General features: G+C 57.1%; 2 protein-coding genes across 16 annotated transcripts in view; one reads left to right on the top strand and one right to left on the bottom strand.

Moving 5' to 3' along the window:
• MAPT (microtubule associated protein tau) overlaps positions 1-17507 on the top strand; it is a 41156-nt gene extending 23649 nt beyond the window's left edge. The window contains exons 6-17 of one of the 10 annotated variants that reach the window (XM_082779065.1): positions 196-1104; positions 3353-3408; positions 4546-4725; positions 5774-5897; positions 6499-6549; positions 6873-7138; positions 10109-10201; positions 10348-10440; positions 13976-14057; positions 14535-14647; positions 16534-16681; positions 17221-17357. In XM_082779065.1, coding sequence (XP_082635191.1) covers positions 196-1104; positions 3353-3408; positions 4546-4725; positions 5774-5897; positions 6499-6549; positions 6873-7138; positions 10109-10201; positions 10348-10440; positions 13976-14057; positions 14535-14647; positions 16534-16681; positions 17221-17225 — 2120 coding nt within the window. In that variant the 3' untranslated portion in view covers positions 17226-17357. Of the gene's footprint in view, positions 1-195; positions 1105-3352; positions 3409-4545; positions 4726-5773; positions 5898-6498; positions 6550-6872; positions 7139-10108; positions 10202-10347; positions 10441-13569; positions 13609-13975; positions 14058-14534; positions 14648-16533; positions 16682-17220 lie in introns of those variants that run through there. The other 9 variants (XR_014319053.1, XM_082779067.1, XM_082779063.1 and 6 more) reach the window with 9 other exon arrangements.
• A 5427-nt stretch (positions 17508-22934) lies between these two features.
• KANSL1 (KAT8 regulatory NSL complex subunit 1) overlaps positions 22935-27269 on the bottom strand; it is a 90230-nt gene continuing 85895 nt past the window's right edge. For all 6 annotated transcript variants that reach the window (XM_082778913.1, XM_082778912.1, XM_082778916.1 and 3 more), the window contains 3 exons: positions 26799-26911; positions 24043-24289; positions 22935-23599 (listed from right to left, as the gene is read on the bottom strand). In XM_082778913.1, coding sequence (XP_082635039.1) covers positions 23354-23599; positions 24043-24289; positions 26799-26911 — 606 coding nt within the window. In that variant the 3' untranslated portion in view covers positions 22935-23353. The remainder of the gene's footprint in view (positions 23600-24042; positions 24290-26798; positions 26912-27269) is intronic.

Genomic DNA, 27269 nt, shown 5'->3' with positions numbered 1-27269 from the left:
TTCCGCTGTGCCTGTCACTATTTCCAATCCCCCTGGGGTCAGGGTCCCACATTTTGCTGAATGGGGCAGGGTGGACTCGCTCTTACCCTCTAGATCAACAGTACAACTCCTCAGTCTCCCTGCCGCGTTCCGTGACTGCCTGTTTGCCGTGCCCTTGCTAATTGTTTGCCCACGCTTCGTACTCTGCGTCTTCAGCTCCAGGGGAGCCGGGCTCTCCAGAGCTACAGCCTGGCCCTAAAGAGCCCGTGGGAGATGTGATAAAAAGAGAAAGCCAGCCCACAAAGCAGGTGGCCGGGGCTCTCCAGGAGCCTCCTCCGTCACAAGAACCGAAGGCTGCTCCCACCAGGATCGAGGTCACGATCCCAATCCCCCTGGACATGTACCAGGACTCCAGACCACCTGAAGATGACGAGGTGTGGGATCATCGAGGCAGGGAAGGCATCGGCGTGGATGCAGAGCTGGGAGCAGAGCTGGGTGCTGATGTGAGCGCTGCGGGGCTGGCAGGAGCAGGAGGCACGGCTGACCCCCGCAGTAAGGACGGGCCATCTCCTTTGGATACCAGAGCCCCGCTAAAAGAAGATGCCAGCAGCCGGGAAGGAGATGAGGACCGTGATATTGATGAGACTTCTGAGCAGGATTTGCCTTCCCTGCTGGGACAGCGCGTTTCTCCAGGACCTGAAGCAGGGTTCTGTGCAGCAGCAACCAAGGAAACCCTTGAAGAATCTGCCTTTGGAGAAAAGAAGTCCCACGATGGCCTCGGAGACACGCCGAGAGAGGTGCTACCTGGTGAAACCGAAGCACGAAAAGCAGAAGAGGACCAAGAGGAGAGGAGACAGCCAGAGAGGGGGGAAGAATACACAGACACCGCCCCACCAGAGCCTGCTGCAGCCACCTCCCAGGCAGAAGCTGAGCCCGGCGAGGGAGAGGATGCCAGACCCTTGCTGGAAACACCCAGCCTCCCTGCTCGGTCTGAAGACGACGCAAAAGACCAAGATGCTGCTCTGGAAGAGGCTGTGCCGGAGGCAGGAGGACGCCGGACGCCCAGGAAGAAGCCGAGTGCCCCCGCTGCAGACAAAGCAGGCAGCCGCGTGCCCCTCCTGAAAGGTGCGTGCGCACCGCCTGCCCGCTCCCCACAAGGCTGCCCCGGCCTCCTCCAGCTTGCTGCCACCTCTCGAATCCCGCTGCTTTGGAAATGGCCTGGACCTGTGCTGCCGACTGATCTACAGAGCACCGCTGCTTCTCCCTCCCCTTCCTTCCCCCCGTGATTTAATCCCGGACATCCTGGCGTCCCCGCCGGACCCTCACGCTTTGGTTCTGCGCCCCCCTTTGCATGGTGCTGGGCTGTCCCGATGGTGCTTGGTTCTCCTGGGTTTGTTTCGGTCTCCTCGGATTTGGGGGGTGGGCTCCTCACCTCGCCCCCGGCGCTTTCCCAGAGGAGGAACACCGGCTGGCGCTGTCCTGGCATGGTGTGCGGGGCTAACCCGGCGCACGCTGTGGCTTCTTCCTAGACCCGTGTCCGCTGACCACCCCAATAACTCCTCGTATCGCCTTTCCTCACCAGGAGGGAGAAGGAAAAGCACAACTGAGATAGGTCAGACCCGGGAAAAGACCCTGCCTTGGTCCTTTTTCCCATAGTTTTCCCTTAAAACCGCTGACTGCCGTTGGAGGCAAGGTCTGGACCTTCTGCAGGGCATTTCCAGTGCTCTCACACAGCACCCGCTTCCATCCTGGCTCGGGATGGCGTGTCTGGGACGGCCGCTGTGACGGCTGCGTTTGGGGTGTCCGGCAGGGTGGACACTTCCAACGGGGGCTGCGTGTCTCTGGGCTGGGCATCCTCCACCGCAAGCACCTGGGGGGCAGTGGGAGGCCGGAGCTGCTGTAGTCTCAGCTTCAGCTGGGTGAAGGGCTGAGTTCACCCCTCAAAGCATGAGGATCCTGGCCCGCAGGGCAGCTCTCGGTCCTTTTCTTTCTCCAAGAGCAATTTTCTGCTTTTTCTGGGGGTCGGGGGTGTCGCAGAGGAGCCTGCTCGGTGCAGAAGGGCAGATTTTGCAGCGAGTTGTGGTGAGAAGCTGGGGCAGCGGGACACATCAAAACCCGATGGTCACTTCACCATCTCATGCCTCCCCTCTGGCTTTTGGGGTCTGGCTGTGGGGAAGCTCTGCCTTTCACTCCAGCGCCACGTCCCCGAAGCTGTCCTGGCTGCCTCCCTATCCCCCAAATCCTGCTCCCCGCCTCTCTCTCTGGTTTGCAGCAGAGAGAAGCGTGCTCTTTGCTGCGTGGGGTTGACAAAGAAATTGTTGATGTAGCTTTTCCTCGTGGAGCTAAAGCTCAGGACATATTTCTCATCGCATCGCTCCCGATACGCCAGCAGAAAGCTTTGCACATGGGCTGCAGGGTGCCAGCATGGCTTGCTCTCGCTGTCATCAGAGCCTGGAACCAGCGGTGGGTTGCAGATGCATCGCTCAGCGTCAGCCAGTTTCTGATTCAATAGGAGGAATTTCCTTAATTAATTAATGAGCTTTTCCTTCAAGCCCAGAGGTATTTTGTGGCTGTTCAGCCTCTGCAGCACTCTGGCTGCTGGGATGGGGTCAGGGTCTCGGCGCTGCATTAACAGCGTTGGTCGAGGGCTGACCCACCAGGGCTATTTCCAAATGCTGGGGCGAGGATCAGCAGCTTTTCCTCCCAGATTAGGGAGGCATTAGCTGAAGGTGGAGAAAAGGGGCTTTGTTACGAGTGCCCTGTGGTACAAACGTTACTTCCTCCCTGCTTGTAATCTCCTAATGACTGCAGTCCTGCACTGTTTTGCTCGTGGACTAACGGGACAAAGCAGTGAAACGCTGTGAGAGTCACCAAATGCTTGGTGTGAACCAAACAGGACAGCAGCTAAAATGCTCAGACCCTGCAGGGCCTGACCCAAATGGAGGCACGCAGTTCTAGTCTGCAGTTTTAGTCTGCGTCTGTGTGGTTGTTAGAGCCAACTGGGTGTTTGTTTTAATGAGGGAGACTCGCATTTAGGGACAAAGAGGGCTGTTCTGTCCTAAATTAAATGGGTGTTACTGGAACCGACTGCAAATCTGGGCAAAACACAGAGCTTGTGTGTGTCTGATGCTCCAGCGATGACTAATGCATCACTGCCTGAGAACAGGATAATCTGCTAACCCAGACACGACGTGCTTACGATACAACATTTATAACTTGCTCATACTTCTAGGAACGGGATTTAATTTAAGCGAGAGCAGCAAGGTGTAACACCACCCCAGCATGCGTGTTACCCTAGCACAGACGTGCTCAGCTGGCTGGAGCTTACCTCCCAGTCCCAAGAAGTGTAATTGTCTGTGTTTCCCTTTGTCAGCTCGTATTGACAGCAAAGACAAGGAAGGGGCTGAAGCTGAGGAAAAGAAACCGAAGGTAAGCTAAAAAATAAACCCACCACGATATCAGCCCACCTGTGTGGGTTGTGCATGTTCCTGTCTTCCTCTCCTGCTCTCCTGGACTGGGCTGTGCCAAACCCTGCCATTACCTTCCATCCTTCAGTCTTTCTTCCAAGAGCATTTTTATTTTTGTCTTCCCTCGCCCTGGTTTGGATGGTGCAATCCGTGGTGATCTTGGAGGGCAAGGAGACAGGGCAACTGAAAACAAAGATGTGGCTCGTGGGGGTTGTGCAGGCAGTTAGGAAAATCATTTTCTCAGCCCAAAACCAGGGAGCAGCAGGCTGGGTTTGCTGGGCCAAACTGGTGCAAAAGCAAATTCCGTGCTGCATTGGGTTGTATCAGGGATGAGTGTCATAACAGCGCAAAGAGCAAGACGTCTAATTAAAAAATGAAATTATATAATCTAGTTCTTGCAGATGCCATGTTCTTCAGGAGGAACAGAGTTTAATAGTGGCTAAATTGCAGAAGTTTGGAAGGTACCTGCCACAGCGCTGATGTGGAGGATGTTCAGCTCAGTCTGGCCAGTGTCTGGGCAAGATAATGGGCAAGCTGATAGACAGTAGTGGGTGAAGAGTTAAAGCGAGGCATGTAATTCCTTCCAAACAGTAGGAAATGGAGTCTTTTTCTAGGGAAGTTTGGCAGGGTTGACAAGGAACTTAATAGCAAGCTGTTATTGATAAAGCAGGTGTGATGGGGCTGAGGGACCTGGGAGCAGCCGTCTGCGTCTCCCAGAAGTGCTGGTGGTGGTGGTGCTGCTGCGCCTGGTGTCTGTGTGGCGATCCTGCAGCTTCACTGCCAGTGGTCTGGGAGAAAATGGAGCAGTTTGGGTGCTAAAATGGTGTGGAGGGTGGTGGCAAGGACACGCTGCATCCCCTGGGAGGGGGCTTGGCTGTCACCGTGTCCTGGTGCAGCCGTGGGACCTCAGCAGTGCCCCAGGACCTGCGCCTTTGTCTAATTCTGTGCCTCAAGGACAGGGCAGTGCCAGCTGTCTCCTGTCCCACGCCTGCTTCTGCATTGCACCTTCTAATCCTATCTAATGTCAGCCATCCCTTTCTGTTCCCCTCCCATACTGATTTTTTTTTTGTTCCAATTTGATTTTGTTTCCATGTTTAAGAAATCCTCACCTTCCACCGCCAACCCCCCAGGCGATAGACCCTCCATCCCCCCCCATCGACACACCTCCTCTAGCACAACCCCTCCGAAAACACCCTCCAGCCCTGCTTCCACCTCTAAACGAGTCTCTTCTGTCACCTCCCGACCTGCCAGTACAGGAACACAAGAAACGAAAGCCAAGGTAAGGAGATGGGATGCGAGAGAGGCAAAAGCTGCCTCGGAGAGCACCTTAAAGCATTTCTGACAGTGGTTACGGGGCTGCACCATGTCTCAGAAGTATCTCATGTGCTGCAGGGTGTTAGCTGGTCTCCCCAAGGCATTTCTGGGTCCCTTTGTGGCTTTTTGTTTTTTTTTTTTTTGGGCAGCTTTTCGCTGTGCCTTATGGCAGATGTATTTGAAACATGCCAGAGCCAGATCTGCCAGGTGCTGCACGGAGAGTAGAAAACACACATCTGTGGCTTTTGTAAAAAGTAGCTCGAAGTTTGCCTTTATGGTGTGTGGTCACACAAACACGCCCGTGCTGAGGGAGGGAGCAGAGGCTGCGGGTCTCAGGTAATGGGATGCTGAGTTTCCGTGGTAGGGGTTGTGACAGCTCTGCTCTGCTTCCCTGCTGCCTTGGGAGCAGCCGGCTTTTAAGTTCTCCCTTGCTGTTTTGCATCAGCTTGTGTACACAGACCAGCATCAGACAATTGCTAGAAAGAGGATGTGCAGATCTGGGAGGGCTTTCCTGCAGGATCAGAAGACAGGAAAGAGCATCTTGCTATTTACACACCCCCATGGGCTATTTGCACATTACCTGAGTGCGTTCCAGCTGGGGACCAAGGAAAAACTTACCTGTGCTCGGAGCCTGGCTCTGTGCTGAGCGGAGCCACTGATCTAAAGTCCAAGGCTGGATTGGTTTATCTTCAGCACACGAATTTAGCAGGATGAGGGGAATAAAAGGGGAAATGCAGAGGACAGACGGAGCAGCTGGGCACATCTTTTGACATGAGTGTGTGGGGAGCGCTGTGGCTGCAGCTGGGAGCTCATGTACCCACGGCAGTCGTGGCAGGCACTGCGATGGCAAGCAGGGTAGGAGCAGGCACATCACGGATGCCTGCACCTGGGGAAATTTGGGGAGCCCTGCAGGCTGCCAGGGCGGGCAGCAGGGGGGTCCTGCGTGGCTCCGATCCATGAAAAGCGATGGCAGATCCCCCCCTGCATCAACCTTCTCCTCCTTGCGTCCCCAGGGCCCGGGTGGCACGAAGGCGGCCACGCCACGCTCCGCAGCCGGGCAGGCTCAGAGGAACTCGGCCAACGCCACGCGCATCCCGGCAAAGACACCCACGGCCCCCAAGACCCCTCCCAGCTCCGGTAGGTGGTGGCGAGAGCGGCGTGCGGCCGCCTTCCCTCGGGGCTGCGGCCCCCAGGCTCTCCGTGCAAGGATTTTGGGGTAGGGAGCCCCTCGCGCAGGCTGGGGTCGTGCACGGAGCTGAGCAAGGGCAGGACCAGCAGGATGCGGTCAACGTGGTGCCTCGGAGCCGCTCAGCATCGTCACGGGGCTGAGGAGGGTTCCCCTGAAGGGAGCCTTGCTGCACGCTGCTTCATCTGCTCGCTTCCTCTAGCTGCCAGTGTGTAGGAGAGGGCACTCGCTTTATCCCCGTGGGATTTCCTCCAATTTGGAAGATTTAGACGGCTCCGTTTTTTTTTTTAATCCGTCTATTCCTTTTCTCTTGATGATATTTCACAAAGACCTGGGAGAAGAGGATCAATTCTTCGATTGCAGGAATGGAGCTTAGCCCATTATTCTCAGAAGAAAACCCCAGAAAGCATCAGGCATTGTGAATTTCCATTAAAACGGTGCATTACACTGAATATATATATTTTCCATACTTAGCCAGAGCTGCATAAATTCTTAAATCAATTAAATTTCCAGCTTTATTAGGTTTAACCATATTTCTCATTCATTAAACAGGCAGAAAGGAGCAGAAAAAACCACCTCCTGCAGCAGCAAAGTCTGAGAAAGGTGATGTTTGAGGATTTTCTTTTCTTTTTTTTTGATGGGGCACAGTTCCGAGCTGCTCAGTGATCTGAGCTGTATTTAATTACATGATTTTATAAAAATGCTTCCAAATTCCTTATAGAAAAGTAGTTTTGTTTCAGTGCCTTTTGTCAGGTTTTTCATGCATGCTAATGCCACACGCTAGCGGGGCATGATCCGGACAATAAAAAGAATGTCTTTCTTCTGAGATAGTGGGGAATGTTGTTTTTAATTTGAGCTCTCAATTGAAAATGAAGTGCATCTCTCTGCTTACCCTGTGCTTGCCTTGCTGTGTCTGTAAACTTCAGGTGAGCAGCCCAAGTCTGGAGACAGAAGCGGTTACAGCAGTCCCGGCTCCCCCGGGACTCCAGGCAGCCGTTCCCGCACTCCTTCTCTGCCCACCCCACCAGCCAGGGAGCCCAAGAAGGTGGCAGTGGTTCGCACCCCCCCGAAATCTCCTGCGTCTGCCAAGAGCCGCATCCAGCCCTCAGCTGCGCCCATGCCTGACCTGAAAAACGTCAAGTCCAAAATCGGCTCCACCGAGAACCTGAAGCACCAGCCCGGAGGTGGCAAGGTAAATGTGGGCTCTGCCTTCCTGCGGGGACAGCGGGCACCCAGCGCTGCCTCTGGGAGCAGCAGTCCTGGGGGGGCAGCTGTGGCAGCTGTGCTGTGGCTGATCTCCAGCCCCGTTCTGGTTTTGGGGTGTTTTGGGTTGGGGGCTTGTCCTGAAATCTCTTGCCTGCCTTAGAGCAGCAGTCCTGCAGAGGGCTGCTGGCAGCTCGTGGCTTCCACGGGGTGCTACAGCCGAGTGCAGACCGGCTGCCGGGGAGTGATATTCCCCTTGGACATCCAGTTAGGGAGAGCAGCTTGTGCCCTGCAGCCCTAAAGAGTCGCAGGATCGGGGTTGTGTTTCTGGATCCTACCTGGAGCAGTCGCCCCGACGCTGCCTCCGTTTCTTCGAGACGATGGCCGCGTCCTGTGAGGGTCTCGGGTTAGGTGAACCACCCCCAGGAGAACTGCAGCCTCTGCCAGGTCGTGGTTGTGGTCTCTGAGGGCAGAGAGCTTTGGGCTCGCTGGGCCGGCCCCAAAACACGGCCAGTGCTGAGACCACAGGGCTCTGGGGTCTGACGGGGGCTTCCTGCTGGGTGCTTTCCTCCTGGGGCCAGCCGGGGCTCTGGGGGCGACCGCAGCCCTGCTGGGATGGGGCTGGGGCTGAGCTGGAGCTGCTGCTGTGGCCAGGATTTGTCGGCTCAGGTCTGGTGAGGGAAGCAGTGCAGGAGCTGAGCGGTTTTCCTAAAGCACTGGGGTTTGGGATCTTGGTTCTGCTGGCAGGGCTGTGGGCTGCACGCTGCAGTCAGCTGCTGGTGCAATGTGGCACGGCCAGAAGTGGTGGCAGTGTTTTATCCTCCAGCCCCTGCTGCTTTTCACTCCCAGAGGGAGCAGCAAAACGAACGCTGGGCTCCGAGCGCTCGGGAATGAGGGTGGCACGTTGAATTTTGCAAGCCCAGTGGCAGAGACTTTTGCAAAGCCCTGGCACAGACCTGGCCGAGGGCCTGGTGGCTCTTACGGGGACGTTACACGGCACAACCACACGCCTGGTGCCCGCTGCAGCCAGGATTTGCTGCGTGCTCGTGCCTGCAGCTGCCGAAGCAGCAGGACCACGACACGTCCGAGCGGTGCCTGCTGCTTCGTGCCACCCGGTGGCTCCGTGCCTCTGAGCCTTTGGCACGGGGGGAGGCTGTGAGATGGCTCCTCTCCATCGCAGAGAGCAGCGGGCTTTTGCATTTCTGGAGGTGCATGGGCTGGCGGTTTGCTGGACGATGCACATTTTGCTCTCTGCTGCAGTCCGGGGATCAGTTACGGTCTCTGGACCCTGGCTGTTAGCAGGGCAGAGCAGCACGTGTCCCTTCAGCTGCCCGTGTCCCAGGTCTCATCCCTCCTGCCTGCGTAGCACCACGCTTATATTTTTCTGCCACCCCTCATAACACCGCTCCTCTGGGAGTTTAGGAGCCCTCCCGCTTGCTGTAAACGGGTCAAACTGTTTGCTTGTTCTTTTTCATCCAGCTTTTGCTATTTTTTTTTTCCCTTTGTTGGCTTCTCTCTCGGGCAACATGCTGAATTCGGGACGATTCATTGCTCCTTGCAGGGGAGCATGGCTGGGTGCTCTGCTGGGGGATCTGTAGGGCACGAGGCGGCTCTGAGCTCAGCGGCTGCCGCTGGAATGGAAGGGGCCGACCCCACAAGCCTGGGTTTAGGCTGGCAGAAGGTGGCCCTGCAGCCTCCTCTCTCCACCCAAATTTCTGCCCCCCAGCCTAGGGAACGTGGAGCATGTGAGCCAGAAGTCAGCCAGACCAAATCCTTCCCAGTGCTCCTGCACCGAGCACTTGGGTAGGTGGTTCTCTGAGTACTGCCCTCGGTAAGCCCGGACGAGCCGAGCTGTGCCCTGATCTGCAGGATTCATTGATCTGGACTTGAAAAACAGCACAGGGGGCTTCTGTCAGGGGGCTTGGTGCTCCTCGTGCTGGAGAACCGCGGTTCAGCGAGGAGCAATCCTTGCTGCAGCAGGCTGGGGAAACGGAGAGTGAGGTTTGTGCCCAGCCAGAGCCCTGGTTTAGGTCAGGAAACAAACCCAGCCCGAGCAGGGAGAGGAGCAGGGACTGTACCTCCATCGGTGTCTCTTCTGGCACAGTTCCTCCTATGTGTGGGGTCATTCCAGCATCACTGGCCTTATAAAAGACACAAAAAGCAAAACAAAACTAAGTGGGAACAGCTTCTGTAGTACAAAAAATCAGGGAGAGGGCAGGCAGGCCTCGGGACTGGAGGGTGATGTTAGCGGGGCGTGTGGTTCCCGGGGTACCGAGCCATTTCCCACCCCAGGTGGTGTCAGGAATACGGGGCAGAGCCTTTGGGGTTGGCCTGGGCTGTCCGATCATCTTATCTGCACGGGGGTTAAGAAAACTGCCGGCGTGGGACCGCGTCCCTGGCAGCCACGGCGTTTTCTCCTCGGAACTGCAGAGGGAGTTGGAGCCCTGCGCAGCGCAGAGCTCTCAGTCCCCTCCGGGCTGCTCTCCAGGATGCTCTGGGCATCCATCGCAGTTTGCTCCGCATCTCCGTGCAAGGGAGGGGAGATGTGGGCTGGCAAGGGACGGGGTGCTGAGCCCCGGGGTTTTCCTCAGCCCCATCCCTCCTCCCAGCCCGCCCGATGCAGGTGCTGAGTCACTGAGCACTGCCGCTCCGCAGCGCGTTTGCTGCCCAGCAGCTCCCTCCTTTTGTTCGGGGAAAGCAAAGGGGGGTCGCTGGCTTTTCTGCTGGTGTTCTGCCTTGGAAACCGGGGCTGCCTTGCCAGCCAGACATCAGTAATCCCTGGCTAAAGCTCGCCCACCTCCATCTTCGGTTTCCAACCCATGAGCAGAGCCGTGCAGCCAGCCAGAGCTCCTCCTCTGCTCCTGACGCTGGAAGGCAGGCTCCTGGTTTTAGTGCTATTTCGCATGGTCAAGCTGCAGATGATCATGTTGTTTCTCACGCTCTTTTCTGGCTACCAAAGGTGCAGATTATTAATAAGAAGCTGGACTTTAGCAGCGTTCAATCCAAGTGTGGCTCAAAGGATAATATCAAACACATCCCAGGAGGAGGCAGTGTGAGTACCTTCACACTTTCATGCACTATAATGGTTCTTATACTAAGTGGCATGTTGTGTACACTGAACTGCCAATGCTATCTGCAGCGACCGTGCCGTCAGATAGCTATTGGTGACGTGCAATGACTCTTTTCTGGCTACCAAAGGTGCAGATTGTTAATAAGAAGTTGGACTATAGCAGCGTTCAATCCAGGTGTGGCTCAAAGGATAATATCAAACACGTCCCGGGAGGAGGCAGTGTGAGTACCTTCACACTTGGAATGCTCTGTGATCATCCTGACCAGTAGTGGCATGTTCTAGACACCGAATCCCCAATGCTATCTGCAGCGGCCCCGCCGTCAGATAGCCATTGGTGGCGTGCTGTCCTTTAACCCATTAACCCAGAAGACGTGGGTAGAGGAACCCTAACAAGTCCTGGATGTGGACAGAACTAACTGACCCGTGTCTGAAACGAACCGTCCCGTTAACCCCGAGGTTTTACACTACCTGGAAGGCTCAAAGCCTCATTGCCTGCAGGACGGGTGGCCTCTAGCAGGCAGTGACGCAGCTGCTGAGGCAGTGGACGGATAGATTTATGAGCAAACACAGTCCTTACTGCTCATTGCCCTGCTAAATTGCACCTGATCCCGCACAACACGTAAAAGCCCAGGTTCCTCATCGTTCCCATCAGGCAAGTACGATCCGTGTGAACATCCACCGTGCTAATGAATGTGCCCAGCGTGTGCCAGTGCCCGTGGAGGCTGAGCCTGAAGTAGCACTGCATTAATTGAGCTGAACCCAGGCATTTCCAGCCATTCCCAGAGGAGCAGCCAGCCTCAGCCTTCACTTAATGTGCCAGAAACCTGCAGAAACTCCCCAGAGGTTGGTGGATTTGCACCGGTCTCTCTGGAGGCAGAGCTGGGGGCCAGGAAAGACGATGGGCCAAGGAGGGAGCCTCACCGAGACCCCAAACGGTGCAGCCCATGGTCTGTGGCCACCTGAGGCAGCCATCGGGTGCCCCTCAGACGTTCCCAATGGCTTTTTGTTGTGCTGTTTTTGGTCTCTGGGGGTGCCCTCCCTGGGAAACAGAGCGTTGCAGAGGGCTTGGCACATAAGCATTGGGACATGCCTGGGTTTGCAACCTTGGTCTTAAATTTGCTGGCATTCTCCTTTTATTTTTGGGCCGGAGGAGCTGCTTTGCAGAGCTGGGTCTCTGTGCAGCAGGTCCCCTGCTCTATTTGCCATTTCTCAAAGCCGGGACCTGCACTGGCTGGCCTGCCTGCTGCATTACGCCAGGAGGGGGTGTCTGGCCATCACATCACATCACATCATGTGCGTGGCTGCAGCACGAGGTGCTGAGCTCATCCTTCCCTCCACTGAGCGCTCGCACCGTGGGCAAGCACTTGCCTCTGCAGTGGCTTACGAATCCTCTGGATTTTTGGCTAGAGATCGCCATCCCTCCCCAGGCTCTGCCAGCACCGAACATGGTGTGGTTGCTGACGCCGAAAGCAGCAGCTTCGCTCGGGGCATGGGTACTCGGGACAAAATTTTGTGCTGATTTTGCTCAAGGGTGAGCACACGGGCTGGCCTGGTGGCAGAGCTGTGCCTGGGGGCTCCTCCGATCGAGGGGCAGCGAGAAGCCCCCGGGGCACGATGGCAGCCGTGTCTTAATCCTCTGCAATGCTGCCAGCAGCAACGCCTGCCCAGCCTCTGCTGCTTCGAGGGAAGCGAGCTGCTGCTGCTGCTGCCTGGGGTCGGTACCTTTTTTATTTATTTTTATTTTTTAATGCCAGGGGATGCTCTGGCAGGGTGATGCAGTAGGCAAAAACTGCCGTAAGAATTGGGGATGCTAAGAGATGGGATCCCAAGGTTGCTGGTTTCCCAGGCAAGCAGCTCTGTGCCCCTTTCCCTTTTTTGCTGCACTGGGAGGCCCCTGCTCTGCTCCCAGCAGTTCATCGAGTCCCTCCTGTAAAACAAAAGGAGCTGGGAGGAGAGCAGAAAGGGATTGGGGTGCAGGTTGCTTGCTCTGGAAATGGGGGGGGTCTTCCAGACCCAGGTCCCAGCAGTGCCCCAAGGTGCTCCCAGGCCCTGGGATCAGAAAGGCTCTGCCCTTCTGCGGGCTGTCTGCTGCCTTCCAAGTGAATTCAGCTCTCCTCCTACCCAGTGCGTTAACTGTGTGAGCTTCCCCCCACCCTGTCTCCATGTCTGTCTCTGCAGTGTGCTCCCAGCCCCTGGGGTTGCTTTTCTCCCCTCTCCCTGTCCCCCCCCCCTCTCATTTACCTGTGCCTTTTGGCGTGCGTGAGCATCGGGAAGAGCCTGGCCTGCGGGCACGGGGCACGGGGCGGTGGCACCGAGCCTGTGGCCCTGCAGGAGCCAGGCCCTGCACCTCCCTGAAGATGTTTGCACATCCCAAGCACCAGGGACGCTGCGTCCCCCCGTGTTTTCCTGGTGAAGGGGGGGACGTTCCTTAGCAGTGTGCACAGCCACGTCCCCACCCGGCTCTGAGGACGGCGGCCGCGGGGCTGCCAAGAGAGCTGGGGCTCTCGAATCAGCGCAGGGTGCGTGGTGCTATAGAGAAGGGCGACCAACCCTTCGGCCACGCTGCTTCGGGGGCTGCCTGGCTGCTCGGAGGGGTCCCCTCCTCTGCAAGGGTCCCTTTGGTGCTTTCTGAGAGCTCGGTGAGCGTGCAGAGAGCAGCACACGCTCCCCCGAAATCCCAGCCTGCTCCCGAGAGCCAGCTGCTCCCCAGCAGGATGGGACCAACCCGGAGGTGTCCGTGAGCTGGTTTCTCCTGCACAGGCTCACTACCTGCAGCCAGAGCCGATTCGCACGCAGGTGTGAGTCCAAAACCAGGCTCCAAAGCAACTTTGGGGGATAGGGGACGTGCCCTCGCCCCGCTGTCTCCCAGTCCTGGTGTCGGTGGTGTGCACGTGCTGTGTTTGCCGCTGCTCCCAGACTTCCAGATGTTGGCGTTTTCCAGCGTGGTGTCTAACCTCTAACGCAGCCACTAAAAGCTCCCCGTTAACCGTCCCCGTGTGTGTGTCTCGTGTCACCCCGTGGCTCCCGGCACGGCGCCGCGGCCGCTCCTCGGACGGGGCGGCAGAGGTGGAGGTGCCGGAGCCCTGTTCAGGGACAATAACGTGTGAAACAACCAAAAAAGCAGCATAAAACCAGGAAATGCTGCAGTACTGCTGCAGTTCAGTCTGTTATAATTGCCATTTTAATTTATATATTATGTGAACTCCTGCCAGATATTTAGACTTTGCTTTTGCTTTTTAGTTATTTATTTTTTTGTTAACCGTTATTTCCATTGCAGCGTTTTTCAGAAATGCATATTTTGGTCACTCTTTTAAAATTTCTGTGCACATTGATCATTTCTGTTCTTTCAGTTTTTGTGGACATAAGCTTTATGTTTTACACCAGCAAAGGTATTTAATTTTTTACGTTTTCTCTCTGGTATATATCTCCTCCTTTTGGATGATGTGTATGCAAATCTTAATTAATCACCACTCCACTTTCTTTCTCACTTAAGCACTTTAAAATTGCCTCTACTCCCCCCCTCTGTGGAGAGGTGATCTTGTGCATGCTGACATGATAAGAGAGGCTCCTGCACACGGGCATTAATGATCTCCCGTTTCCGATGCCGGTTTCTTTTGTACTGTTAATCTCACCGGGGCTGGAGCTGTCCTTTCCCTCCAATCCAGCTCAGGTGCTGCTGTGTGTTGTGCCTCCCCCTCCCCGGGCACCCTGGTGCTGGCAGCGGGCTCATCGCCTTCTCCTTTCTCGCACGGACAGGTCCAAATCGTCTACAAGCCGGTGGACCTGAGCCACGTGACGTCCAAATGTGGGTCCCTGGGCAACATCCATCACAAACCAGGTACCCGTGGTGGCCGGGCAGTGGTCCATGGGGGCTCCCAGGGCGGTGGGGGTAATGCAGGGGGTGCGGGGAGATGCCTGGGCAGCGACTGGAGGGAGCATCAGCTTGGTGCTGGGCGCTGTTCCCAGCTCTGACACCGTAAAACTGCTCTGGGGAGGGATCTGCTCTGGTCCATGGACATCCTTGGTTGTCCCAACACACCGCTGCCCTTTAGGATAAATTTGAGGTGTAGAGAGGAGTAAGGGTAATAATGCCCTGCCTGTGGCTCTTTGAATCATTGGGATGCCCGCCAGCTCCGCACAGCATCCTCTGGAAAGCCTCTTTACCCCAGTTCCCTGTGTTTCCAAAACCCTTGCTACCATTTTTGTGGTCCTCGCCCTCTGCACAGCCCCAGCAGCGCTTGGCTCAGACCAGAGCTCTTCCTCTCCTGGCTGCCTCAGGGGCTGACTTTGCCCTCCTGGTGCTCTTCTCTTCCAGGCGGTGGCCAGGTGGAGGTGAAATCTGAGAAACTGGACTTCAAAGATAAGGTGCAGTCGAAAATCGGGTCCTTAGATAACATCAGCCACGTTCCTGGAGGAGGAAATAAAAAGGTAAAGGGGAGCGTGGTGGGAGCGGGGCTGCTCTGCTGCTGCGTGTGTCCGTGTGCCCTGAGAGTGCCTGGAGGCTGGGCTCAGAGGAGGACCCGCTGGCCAGGCTCATCTTTAGCCCACACGACCTGAAACCACTTGCTGCCCAAATTCTGGTGGGGGGCAGTCAGTAAAAGCACCCTGCCCGTGGAAGGAGGCAGAGCTGAAGGCTCCCGGGCTGCGTTTTCCAGCCCCGGGGACGTCGGAGCCTGGCGGTGGCGGAGCTGTGGGGCTTGCAGCCTGTCCTCCTCCTGCCCACAGCTGCCTGAGTGAGTGTGAACGTGCGATGTCCTCTCCTGTGGTTTCCTGCTCTTCCTGCTGTTCTCTGAAGGCTGCGCACCACAGGTTTGTGTCTGGAACCTTTCACGGGTGCTGTCAGCATCTGCGCCGCGTGCTGCCGATGAATCTCAGCGGCATGGCACGGAGCTGGCGGTCAGGGCACTGCGTGGGCATCACTTCCCCAGTGAAAGTGGAGCATTAAAGGCTTAGCTTTATTTAGAAGAGGTGGCTGTGCAGGAGGCTGCCATTTCCGAAGAAAGGTGATGTCTTCCTTCAGATCTCAGTCTCCCAAACGAGGCTGGCCAAGGGCTGTGTCGGGAGTGGCGCGCATCTGGGGGAGTTAAATTGAGAGTGAAAAACCAGGCAAGTTGGGTGAAATCCTGAACCTGGAGGGAGCTGGTTGTGCCACAGGCTTTGATGGTGCCTTCCCAGTAAAGGTCAGCAAGTAAAACCCCTCTGCAGCCGCTCCTGAAGGACAGACGAGCCCCTTGCAGGCAGGGTGGCCGGGAGATGGGGGAAGCACGGCGTTGGGACCCCAGCCTGGTGACGCACACGGATGAATTTCCCTAGGGAACGGGGCTTTTTCTCTTGCTTGTTTTTCAAACACTGTTTTTCTCGATGGGAGGGGAAGGCTCTATTTCGGCTCCTGTGTTTTGGCACTCTGTTCTTGGCCATGTTTTCTCTGTGCACCTCCCAGCTCTTCATCTCCCAGCGGTGCGCTGGCCTCTGCCGGAGGGACCGCTTGACTTCCTTACCCTTCTCTCGCTGCTGCTACGCATCAGACTGCCCTGTGCTTCACTGAGCCCATTTTCATCATTTTTATTATTACGACGCTGACGATTCTTTCATACCCGGGCACATTCACTGGGCCATAGCTTGAAGAACTTGCCCTCTGGAGGGGGAGTTTATTTGCAGGGGGCTGAGCCGGCAGCGGGATCACCTGCCTCAGCCTCCTTGCATGGCAGCTGCCCAAATCCTGCCTAAATCCACACCTGGAGGAGGCTGCCAGTCTGGAGTTCGTCCGCTTCCCTTCCCCAGCCCATTCCCCTTCACACCTTAGCACCGGGACCATCCTCAGGTGCTCCGAGGTGGGATGCTGTGGCCGCAGGGTGGGCACAGGACACAGCCATGCCCGGTCAGCCCCGCAAACACAGCGGCTTGGGGTGGCTCTGCTGCCCTTTTCCCAGCCTTTCCCTCGTCCTCATTCCCCTTCTTGCTGAAGGATCCATTTGGACACGTCCCCAGCTCTCCTGGCCCCAATACCTCGGAGCTGGGCTGGCTGCAGTGCAGGCACTGGGGTGCTCCGTGCTCTGCCCCATACCTGCACTGGCAGCACGTGCCGTCCCCTGCCGCACAGGGGAAGCCTGGCTCCTGTCTCCCAAGGCGATGCTGTTCTTCCTATGAGTCAGTGAATGGCCTGGTTTTTCAGATCTTTTTCCACCAATTTTCTCTTTCTTTTCTTTTTTTGGTCTTTTTCCTTCTGGTTGACATTTATTGGATCTTGCTTTTTTTTTTTGTTGCTGATGCGTTTTTTGCACCCCACCGCCTTGGGCGGGTTTCTTCACCTGTAGAGAGAGAAAGGCAAGGAAGACAAGACCTGTCCCCAGGCTGCTCGGACCCCGAGCCCAGACCCCGCTGGGCTCCAGTCCCTGGTGCTGGAGCCGCCCACCCCCCCGGAGAGCCAGCCCCCAGCCTTGCATTCGGCTGGGGAGGGCACCAGTAAGTAGCAAACCTCATAAACCTCATCCACTTCACCTCCCCTCGCGCTCGCCAGGAGAGAGGGGTTTGGCTCGTGGGAGCAGCTGGGCCGTGGGGTAAGGGGCAGCCGAGCCGTGCGCGTCCCCCCCACTGCATAAACCCCAGCCAGGGGAGCAGGAGCAGCCCTGGGCATGCCAGCTGAGTCCTGTGCCCGGGACCCAGCCCTGCGCCGGGGCTGGGCGCTTGGGAAGGAGTCGGCAGCATCCTGAGGTGCCCCAGTCCTGCCACCCCCTTCCAGTTGCGCCCATTCCCAGTGTGTGCGACTGGAAGGGACGTGCCTGAGGACTGGGGGCACTGGGAAGGATCAGGCCAATGACCCGAGCTGGCAGCCCAGGGGAGGGGGCTGTCCCCAGCGCCACGCTCGGCTCTCGGCTGCCTCCTCACCGCTTTCCTCCCAGCTGCACCGTGGCAGTGGCCCAGTGGATGGCCTGCAGGTAAAAACGGCCTCTCCGGACCATGCTCCCTGTCCTCTATCTCACCGACCTCTCCTCTCATTGCAGATTGAGACTCATAAGCTGACCTTCCGCGAGAACGCCAAAGCCAAGACTGACCACGGCGCCGAAATCGTCTACAAGTCCCCCACCATCTCCGGAGATGCCTCCCCGCGCCGCCTTAGCAATGTCTCCTCCACCGGCAGCATCAATATGGTGGACTCCCCCCAGCTCGCCACGCTAGCTGACGAAGTGTCCGCTTCGCTGGCCAAGCAGGGCTTGTGATCGGGGCACGGCGGGCAAAGATGAGAGAAGACAAGGAAAAAAAAAAAAAAGAAAAGAAACAAAAATAATAATCTGGCCTTCTTCCTCTGTTCCTTTTACAGCTGCTTCCCCATCCCCTAACTGGTTAATGATTTAACCTGCTTTTACTGTTCATTCAGCTCTAGCTCCAGGACTTCAAAATCAGACACTATGAGGTACAAAACCTCCTCTCCCCCTGCTCCTCGGAGCGCACAGCCCGTGCCCGTCCCCGCTCCCTACCCTCATCCCCTCGTCCCTTCGCTGTCCCAGCGGGAAGGAGCCAGGGGGTGGAGGGGGCAGCCCCAGCACGACGCTGACCCCAGCACCCCAAGGGCCTCGCGGGGAGCGGGGGTGACAGCCCCGGGGCTCCCCACGCTCGTTACCCTAACGATGCCCGGGCTGGAGGCCTGGCCTGCACTCAGCGCAGGTAGTGGGTGCTGCAGCCAGGGACTGCAGGCAGGCGCCCTCCCTTTCTGCATTAAATTTGCCTGCTGATTTGGAAGAAACCTTTTGTTTTTCCCTCTGAAAGCCGAGATGTGTATGAAGGTAACTGCCAGGTATCCCCTAATCCCGCTCTCAGCTCCGGCAGCTGGAGTACCGGCGACACCAGGGTGTCCCGTTGCAGAAGGGGCCCCGGCCGGCCGGCCCCCTCTCCGAGGCTGTGCTGGAACCGCTGAGTGGATGAGTAGAGGCTTTTCCCCGTTCCTTTGGCAGCCCCTCGTGTCGTAGAGTAGATTTGTCTGTATATGCTTGGACCGTGCCAGGGTGATTGTTTTCATAAACGAGCATGTGTTTGAAAACGCTGTAAGTAGTTGTGCGCTGCCCCGCGCTGGCTCCGCCGCAGCCCAGCGAGGAGGGCAGGCGTGGGGAGCCCCTGCCGAGCTCCGGGTTGTGCCCAGACCCGGCACCGCATGCCTGCCGGGTGCGTGGGCGCACGCAGCGCCGCTTCCCCACTCCCTGGGGGGGCCTGGGGGCCGCGCAGGGTGTCCCGGTGCTGCGCCCCCGCAGCTGTGCGCCTCCCGGGGCCCGGGGACGCGGCACGAGGGGCACTCACAGCTCCAGGGCTGGGATGGCTCCTGGATTTGGGTGCAGCTTGTAACAGTTTGGGGTTGATTTGTTGTTTTTTTTTCTTCCCTGCAAGGTCAGCTAAGAGGTCACGGAAGTGGCAGCTCCATGGCTCTGCTGGTCTCGTGCCGTTGGCAGCGGTAGGAGACAAATGGGAGAACGCGAGGGGAAGGCGCGAGGGAGGTGTTAGTGGTGCGTGGCGGCAGCGCCCCCGGCCCTGTCCCGAGTCCAGCGGCTGCTCGGTGGCACTGCCTGGCCCTTTCCAAGGTGCCCTCCCGGTTTCAGCACGATTGCACCCACCCGGTGTCCCGGTCACACAGCACTACCTGTCCCCCCCCCACACCACGCAGGGGAGCGGAGCTGCCTGCTTGCTTTCACCGCTTTTGTTCCTGTGGCAACCTAGGGCTCGTGAGGGGGTGGCCGGGGGCTGTGCTGCACCCACCGCCGTCCCCGCGCGCCCCTTCCTTCTACAACCAAAGAGGCTGAGATGCGATCGGTGCAGCTCAGCGCGCATCCTCCCTCCCCGTCTCCCCCAGGAGGCATGAGCCGAGGGGCTGGGGCAGAGCTGGAAGCGGGGCTGAGGGCGGGGGAATGCCCCACAGGACCGGCACAGGGCCCAAAGGGCCGTGCTGCAGGGAAAGCCGAGCTTTCCCAGCAAGGGGCACGCAGTGCTGGGGCCAAAATCCCGGTCTGACTGGGGCAGCTGGGGGGAGGCCTCGGGGTGGGGACTGGGAGCCGCCGAGGCTGTTTGAGCTGCTGCTACTTGGGGCAGTGCCGCGTTCACTCCCTGCTCCCGTCCTTAGCAGGAGGTGAGGAAGCTGCCGTGGCCTTCGCACGGGTGCACACCACTGGGCTCTGCAGGGTGCTGGGGCCAAGGGGGTGGCCTGGGGAGGGCGCCTGCTCCAGGCTGGAGCGCTGCTGGTGGGGTGGAGGTGGTGGTGGTGGGGTCCAGCCCTTGTCTCTGCAGCCCCTGGGGCGAGAGCCCACGTCTGGCGTGTCGCTAGCTCCGTTTCAGTTGACTCGATGATTGTAAGCCTCTGTATTTAAGTCTGTGACTCCCTTTGTATCGCTGTGGGATGTAGGCGCCGCTGTGGCTTTTTTGTCCTATGTAAAAACGAGCGAGTGGGAGACATCCCCACCCCCACGCCGTCACCCCTTCCACCCCCCTGGCTGCAGCGCTGCAGCTCAGCTCGCCCAGCCCCGTCCCCACAGCCCCCTCTGTGCGGCTCCCGAGGGACACCAGTGCTGGGAGCCAGCCTTCACCTGCGGCTCCAGTGAGCGGCCCCTGCCCTGGGTCCACTGGGGCATGGGGGGCCTGGACAGCCCCATTCCCCCCCCCCCAAGCACCTCCCGCTGCCCCCTCCCAGCAGCCCGAGCCACGGCCCCAGCCCCGACCCGCCTTCAGACCCGGGCCTGGGGGTTTCCGCGAGCAGCTGGCCAGACCGACCCACGGCTTTCCCTTTACTCCACACACATCTTGGTCTGAAAAGGGTTGAAACCGGCACTGATTCCAAAACCATGTTTTCTGCACTCAAAATTATGCTTGTTAAGTGAACTGCCAGTGTCAGACTGCCGTGGCGGTGGCAGTCCCGCGTCCCCTTCGTGCGCTGGGGAGGGGAGGGCAGGTTTGATCTCAGTGTATCATTCTAGCTTAGCTTCCTGTCTGTGAATGTCCATAGTGTATTGTGCGTTTTAACAACTGGTTTACACTGTTGCCGTAAAAGTGAATTTGGAAATAAAGTCATTACTACAAGAAACGCCGCCTCTGTCGCGTGGAGCGGGAGCGTGGAAACGCCTGGGGAGCAGCAGGGAGCTGGTGGTGGGCACGTGGGGGCTCCGCAACACTGGGGCTGGGTTTTGGCTGCACTGTGGGGTTGGAGGGGGGGGCGAGGAGGGCAAGCACACGTTGTCCGTGGTCCATGACAAACCCCCCACCATGGCCAGCAGCATCCCCAGGGGTGCCATGGATGGGGACTGTAGATAGCTCTGCCCACGGGTAGCAGTGAGCACTGGGGGTTTTTCAGAGCCCACTTCAAATCCGCGGTGACGCCTTTGTCCCCTTCACCAGTTCCAGCCCCCATCCAAGCCCTTGCTCATCGGGGTTGTAGCTTTTGCAGCTCAGGACCCTCCAGGTGCCAGCACTTTGGGGGCCACAAAGCAGCCCCAAAAGGCCTTCAACCACTGTAAACTTTCCCAAGGGCACCGCCTCTTCTTGTAGGTCAGAAACCCCGAGTTTAATGCCCGCAACCAGCGCAGCTGCCAGTGCGACCGCTGGCTGCCACCATTTGCTTTTCAGATTGGATTTTTCCTCCTCGTTGTAAATAAACGGGTGATGCACAGGTCGCTGCCTCCCACTCCTTTGATCATGGGGTGAACACTCACCCCGCAGCTGCCCGTTTCCCAGCCGCACGGGTTACCAGGAACAAAGAATGGTCTCAGCTTGGAAATTTAAGAGCAGCCAAGGAAGTCGCCTCCCACTCTTGCAGACATTCGAGTGTCGCAGTAACAGCCTCATTTCCACAAACCCCACCTGGGCATGACTTAACCCTAAACAGAAAATAAACGCCTCACCCAGCCCCAGGCATTTACTGGTGGCCACAGGGCAGACCTCGGCTCTCCTGGGCTCTCTCAGGGAAGCACCACCAAGCCCTGGTCGTGCTTGATCTGATACCACAGAGCAACGCCTAAATCCAGAGATCCCGCGGAACAATTCCTCTTTTCACTCCTCGACAGTAACTGCTGGGAAATAATGGTATAAAAGAAAAAAGAGGCCATTCACCCAGGCAGTGGGAGGGAAGCGGCTGATCAGCTGGGACCGGGCTGAGCACACAGAAGGCTCCCTTGCACCACCCCAAGCCAGCGTTTCACAAACACACGTTGCATGGAATATTCTGTTTTAATTTTTTTTTTAATCTTTTTTTTTCTTTTTTTTTTTTTTTTTTTTATAAGCACATTTGTGCTTTGCCAACAGAATCAAGACATTAACAAAGATCAGCTTCTCGGAAGAAAAGCATTTCTATATAACAAGGACATTACACAGCTCAAAGCAGGAAAAGAAAATATTTACAAAATACAAGGTGTTTTTTGTGGTTTTTATAATGCTAAAAGGGTTATTCAGAATTTTCAACCTTATAAATAGAAAAGCACTTATGCGGAGGGATATGGTAGCATTGTTTTTTGTTTTTTTGTTTTTTTTTTTTTAAAGAAACGATGACATATCCTTTAAACTAGAACAGAACCAAAAACACTAGATAATGTTGAAAATTGTGAAAACCCCAACCATTAAGCAGTTTAGCTACTATTTCTTTACGATTACAAAATGGAAAAAAAAATATGTCCTTTGTATTTTTTTTCCTTTTTTGGTGATGTGATTATACATAAGACAGGCACAATGCTAGCAACAGGACAGGGACCAATAGCCACACCGTCGGGATCAGAAAGCGTTACAGATGGGAACGGTGTGCGGGATCCGGGAGTCGCTGCGGGTGCAAAGGGCCGGGGGAGGGAGGGACGGGAGGAACAACAGCGAAGTCGGTTCCAAAATAAAATACCTGTCAGGAGGTGGCGTGTCAGACCAGACTCGGAAATGAAACAGAATCGACACCTTTCTCGGACCGTGCGTGGAAGTGGAGCGAAGCAGTGGTGACGGATCCCCATCCCTCCCAGCACGTCGGCGCCGGCGGGAGCTGCCCACCCACCCGGCAAAGCGCCGCTCTTCCCTCGCTTTTTTCCCCTTCTCTCTGAGACCAAACCCACCGAAAGGAGCCACCCCAGCACCTCGGCCTTGCAACCCAGACTTGCCCAGCCCCGCTCCTGCCATGGGACGCTCCCTCAACCCGCAGCTCTCGGCGGCTCCTTGGAGCCACAGCCCAGAGCTGCCCTGACCCAACCTTCCCAGCCCTGCAGGGGACACAAAGGCCGAGCTCGAAGCCACAGCCACAGCCCCGCATCTCCCAGCCAAGAGCTGCTGCTGGCCTCGGCCAACGATCACATCCCCGAAGGGTCCGTAAGTGCACGGCGCGTCCTGCCTCTGCTCGCAGCGTGCGGGGGGCTCTCCCCTCCCCACCTTCCACCCAGGGTAACAACGCGAGGTGTGAACGGGGCTGCGCCCGAAATCCCTCTCCTCCCACGCGGAGCTGTGCGTCAAGCGGCTAAAAGGGTCCTTTCCTTCCTTTTCCCTGGCTGAGGCAGTGGCCAGGGCTCGGCACAGCCGGCGGCTGCTCTGGGACAAGGAGAAGGAAGGAGGCGGCGGCGGGCGGCTGGGGGCAGAGGGGCAGGGGTCGGGAGGTGTCACCCCCCCCCGGGACACCTGGAACCAGAAGCTGCGGGAGGGCAGCGCCGGAGGGTGGTGGTGCAGGGTGGGCACGCTGCACGTGAGGACAGACAGACAGCTAGTGAAGGTTGCAATCCCAAGACATCACTTTTTCACCACTAATTTCACTCCACTAAAACCTTTCAGGGAGGGGGAGCGGGTTAAGAGAAAAAGACACCCTTTTGCTTGAGAAAAACTATCCCCGAAGTCCGCTAGTCAGCTAAATCCTGTGCTCTAGTTTTATACACCTAAGAGGGGAGGGGAGAAAAGAGGGAGGGGGACTGGTGGGCTGCTCCCCTCCCGAGGCTTCACTCTGCTGGGAGGAATCTGGGGGCTCTCATTTGTGTGACAAGGAAACATGGAAAAAAACAAAAACAAAAAACAGTTTCTAAACTCCTTAAATTCACTAAAAACTGTGAAAATTCCCGGCAGGATGTTTGAATATCAAACGCAGATTTTGGAAGCTTTAATGCCAAGAGTTAGTTCTGTGTGTTGGTTTTGCTCATGTCTTCCCGTATGTCTCTATCTGTGCGCTGGCCGCTGAACTGCTGCGGAGGAAGAGGAGGAGGGTGTCGCCAGGGGGGGTCGGCTCTTGAGGCTGGCCAGGTTGGGCAAAGCAGAAGTGCCATCGGTCTCCCGGGAGGATTTACTGCCCGACGTGCGCCGGGTGCAGCGCGACGACCGGTCTTGGGGGTCGGATTGGTCCTCGCACTCTGTCCTGGGATCGTACGACAGTGGGAAGGTGCGCCGCTCCCAGGGCAGCACGGCCTAAAGGGAAGAGACACCAGGCTATGGAAAAGCCTCCGGACAAGCTCTTCTGCTCCCCCTCCGTGCATGACTCCGGCTGCCCGCAGCGGTGGTTGAGGTGGGCAGCTCTCTGGGGCGGGCTCAGTCTCGCCCCGTTAGCGCGGCACGGAGAGCAGGACCTTCAGCACCCCTGGCGAGGATGCGGTGGCCGCCAAACCGAACCCACTGCCGGTGGGCAGCGGGACGTGTTCCAGCACGGGACGGGACTCTACCTCCCATCCAGCCGAGCTTTGGGGCCGAATTCCCCACATGCAGCTTTCCAAGCTGTTGCCCCCCAGCGAGGGGAATTAACCAGCCAAGTCTGAGCACCGGGTTTAGCTCCATGCCTCTGCAGCGGTCGCTGCAGCGACGCCGTGAGCAGCGCGGCGCTAGCGCCAGCAGCCACGGCCGGGACCTGCACCCACCTGCTCGTCGAGGCCGGCCTCGGGCGTGGAGCAGCGCGTGTCCTCGCTGGACAGAAGCCGCATGGAGTCGCGGGACAGGGGCGTGAGGGGGGCTGAGAGCAGTTCGGGGCTGATGGGGCTGCGCGGGGAGTGGGTGTGGGACAGCTCCGAGTGGGAGTGGCAGCTGCCCACGTCGGGGGATGGCGGCTGGGGAGTTGAGGGGTTCCCCAGCTGGGGGGTCGTCCGTCCGTCTGTCGATCTGTAGGACCTGAGGGAGGAACAGATCCCAGAGTCTGATTTCGGTCCCGTTACAAGCGTCCAGACCGCTCTCTGCCACCCGATGCCACCCTTTGATCCCTTCCACCATCCCCGCCTTGGGAGGGCCCATGCAATGGGGAGTGCTGCAGGAATTCAGTGTGTGTGCACTGAGAGGGAACGTCACAGCCCCGAGGTTGACTCCTCCAGGCCCACCCGTGCCCATCTCCACTGCCTCGATGCGGCACTGCAGCGCTGACGCTGCTCCACCAAGGAAACTTGTCCCACACGGCTCCTACTTCATGAGTGCTGCCTAAATGCCACCATGAGAAGGTCCCTATGAAATCGGATTTCTTTTAGCAGCCCCTCCAAGTGTTCCCAACATCATCCACATGCCACCTGACACCTCACAGATAGTCCAAGAAGCAACTGTAGTGAATCGGTAACGCTGAAACCGCACCAAATTCAACATTCAGCACGGGGGGAGCACAGTGAAAGCCCTCGACTTCAGAAGATTTAAACCAAGAATTAAGGAAGCTCGAGCAGCCACACAGATTGCCTGATAAGAGACCCAAAGGCTGCAAGCAGAAAAGCCCATCTCACACCTCCCTATCTGTGAGTATCTTATCAAGATGAATTCCAGCAGCAAGTGGATGAATCAAGGATGGCCAAGGATCACACTCCAAAATTTACCTGGGCTATGATGTTCATCAGAACACAGAAACCCAGCCCAAACTGCACTAACAGCACAGCTACGCCTGCAGCAGGCTACATGGAGCACGATGTGCTGAGTCAAGATGCCATTAGAAGCTGCTACACAAAGAAAACAAAACAGTCTGTTATGTACACGAGGCAGGAAGACCACAAGATGCTCAGCAGATCTGCTGGGGCAGGTCACTTCAGAGAATGATATTTCAGAGAAACCGACTTCACCCCAATCTGTACTGCTGTCACCTGGCCCAGGAGGCCACAGGTGAGGGGCAAGGACTGGCCGAAGCACAGCAGCAGTTCCTGGGCCGTGAGGAGGAGGCCCCCAGCAGTTTCTAAGGACTAAAGCAGCTGCAGCAAACAGCCCCAGCATCAGCCCAGGCTGGCCACGGAGGACCAGGCAAGGATCCTGCCGAGGAGCAGCTCGGGATGTGGTGAACGCCAAGCTGAGCTCAGCACAACTCAACACAAACACAGCAAACCACATCCTCGGCTGCACCGAGGAACGTGGCCAGTGGAGCAGAGGCACCTACATCCCCATCCCACCCTGCAGGGTCCCAGGATAGGCACAGGAAGCAGAGGGGGGTTCATGAGAAGCAGAGGGTGCTGGGCTGGCTCGATCTGGCAGAGAGGTGAAAGCAGGATCCAACTGCTGCCTCCCGTAGCAGCAGCAAAACCTGCTTCCCAAGTGAGCACAGCCCTGCTCCAGCCACCACGGAGGTGGAGGAACTTCCATCCTTGGAAGCATTCACACTGTGTTAGCCAAAGTCATGGCCAACCTGATCTTCAGCCCTGCTTCAAGCTGGAGGCTGGACCAGAGACCTCCAGAGGTCCCTTTTCACCAGCATTTCTACACCCGCACCATGAATTTATGTCAGTGACCCAGTCAGGGCACCATCTTGCACCAACATCCTTACAAGGGGTTTTCAGAGAAGAGGAAAGGTAGGGTGAAGTACTAACAGATGTGACAAACTGACTGAAGAAGCTTGCAGACAAACACCAAAATGTCCCCCGCTCAACCAGCGCCAGGAAATGCAGCTGCAGATGAAGCGCAGCAGCAGCAGAAATGGAGCTTGACAGATGCAACCTTTGGTGAAGTCCTGCACGACCACACCCCCCCGACAGGGCTGATCTGAAACCACAACTAGACCAAGGAGGCCAGTGCGTCTTGCAGTTGCACTTCGGCAAGAATTTCTGCCCAAGAGCAGAGTGGTTCGAGGCCAAGGCTCCAGAAACCAAACGGAAAGGAGCCAATCTCATCATGAAGCTGTGTAAGAAGAGAGCTACAGCTGCAAACTGCGTGCAGCTTTAGACACCCACTCACAAAAAGAGGCTGCAGCACAGGAACGAAGTGTCAAGTGATCAGAGGAACGGAAGGACACGTATAAATGGAACACCAAAGCAACACTGCTGAAGCTAGCGAGCAGCGATGCGATCCGCAGCACAACGCTCAGCACAACTGCTCCGTGTTTCTGTTTAAGGATGCCCAGCTCAGCCCTTTTCTTTTTCTCAGAATCCAAACCCAGAGTGCAAGAGTTGCTCGTCTGCAACTTCACCGCTGGGTAAGTTACCCCCGGGCTGAGCCAGACCCTGTCCCACTCCTGCAGGGACTCCTCAAGCTGCTCTTGTAGACGGAAGCAACCTTCCCGATGCCAGCACAAACATCCAACCATTTTTATCCACCAGCCAGCTTAACAAAGCCAGATCTGTTGCGAACAACTCCTGGGCCAAGAGAAGCACACTGTGCCCTCTGCTCGAGCGCTGCTGACCCCGGGACACCCGTGCCCTGCAGGGACATTGAGCCGACAGCGTACCTGCTGCCCCGCCGCTGCGGGGGCATGCTTGTGCTCCAAAGCCACCGGGCCCGCTCCATCTCCTCGCATTTGCCATGCCGAGCAGCGAAGGCCGAATCAGACAAGTCCTCGATCTGGAAAGGGAATGGTACAGGGCTTGGTCAGGGCTTTTCTTACGTTAAACGCACAGCTACGTGCAGTTCTTCCAGCGTTAGCTACAGCATGGGTTTAAGTAAATGTTCATGTCTGGAGGGAGGCAGGTGCCTCAGTGAGCGAGCAAGCACCTTGTTAAACTCAGTCTGCATTGCTAAGGAAGGGATTAAGAACTAAAAACCAAAGGAAAGCCATTCATCCCAGAGCGAGTGCACTCACACAGAGGTTTAAGGAAATGCCGTCATAGCAGTTTAGCTAAAATAATAACTAGAGCAGCATGACTGGTCATGATTTCTTGATTAGTCTATCTCTATAAAAGACTGCTGCCCAGAAAGGTCT

Source organism: Aythya marila, assembly GCF_965140915.1.
Source record: "Aythya marila genome assembly, chromosome: 25".
In the NCBI taxonomy this organism is placed as follows: domain Eukaryota; kingdom Metazoa; phylum Chordata; class Aves; order Anseriformes; family Anatidae; genus Aythya; species Aythya marila.
The sequence above is the reverse complement of the archived record's forward strand: the minus strand, read 5'-3'. Positions and strand labels throughout refer to the sequence as shown.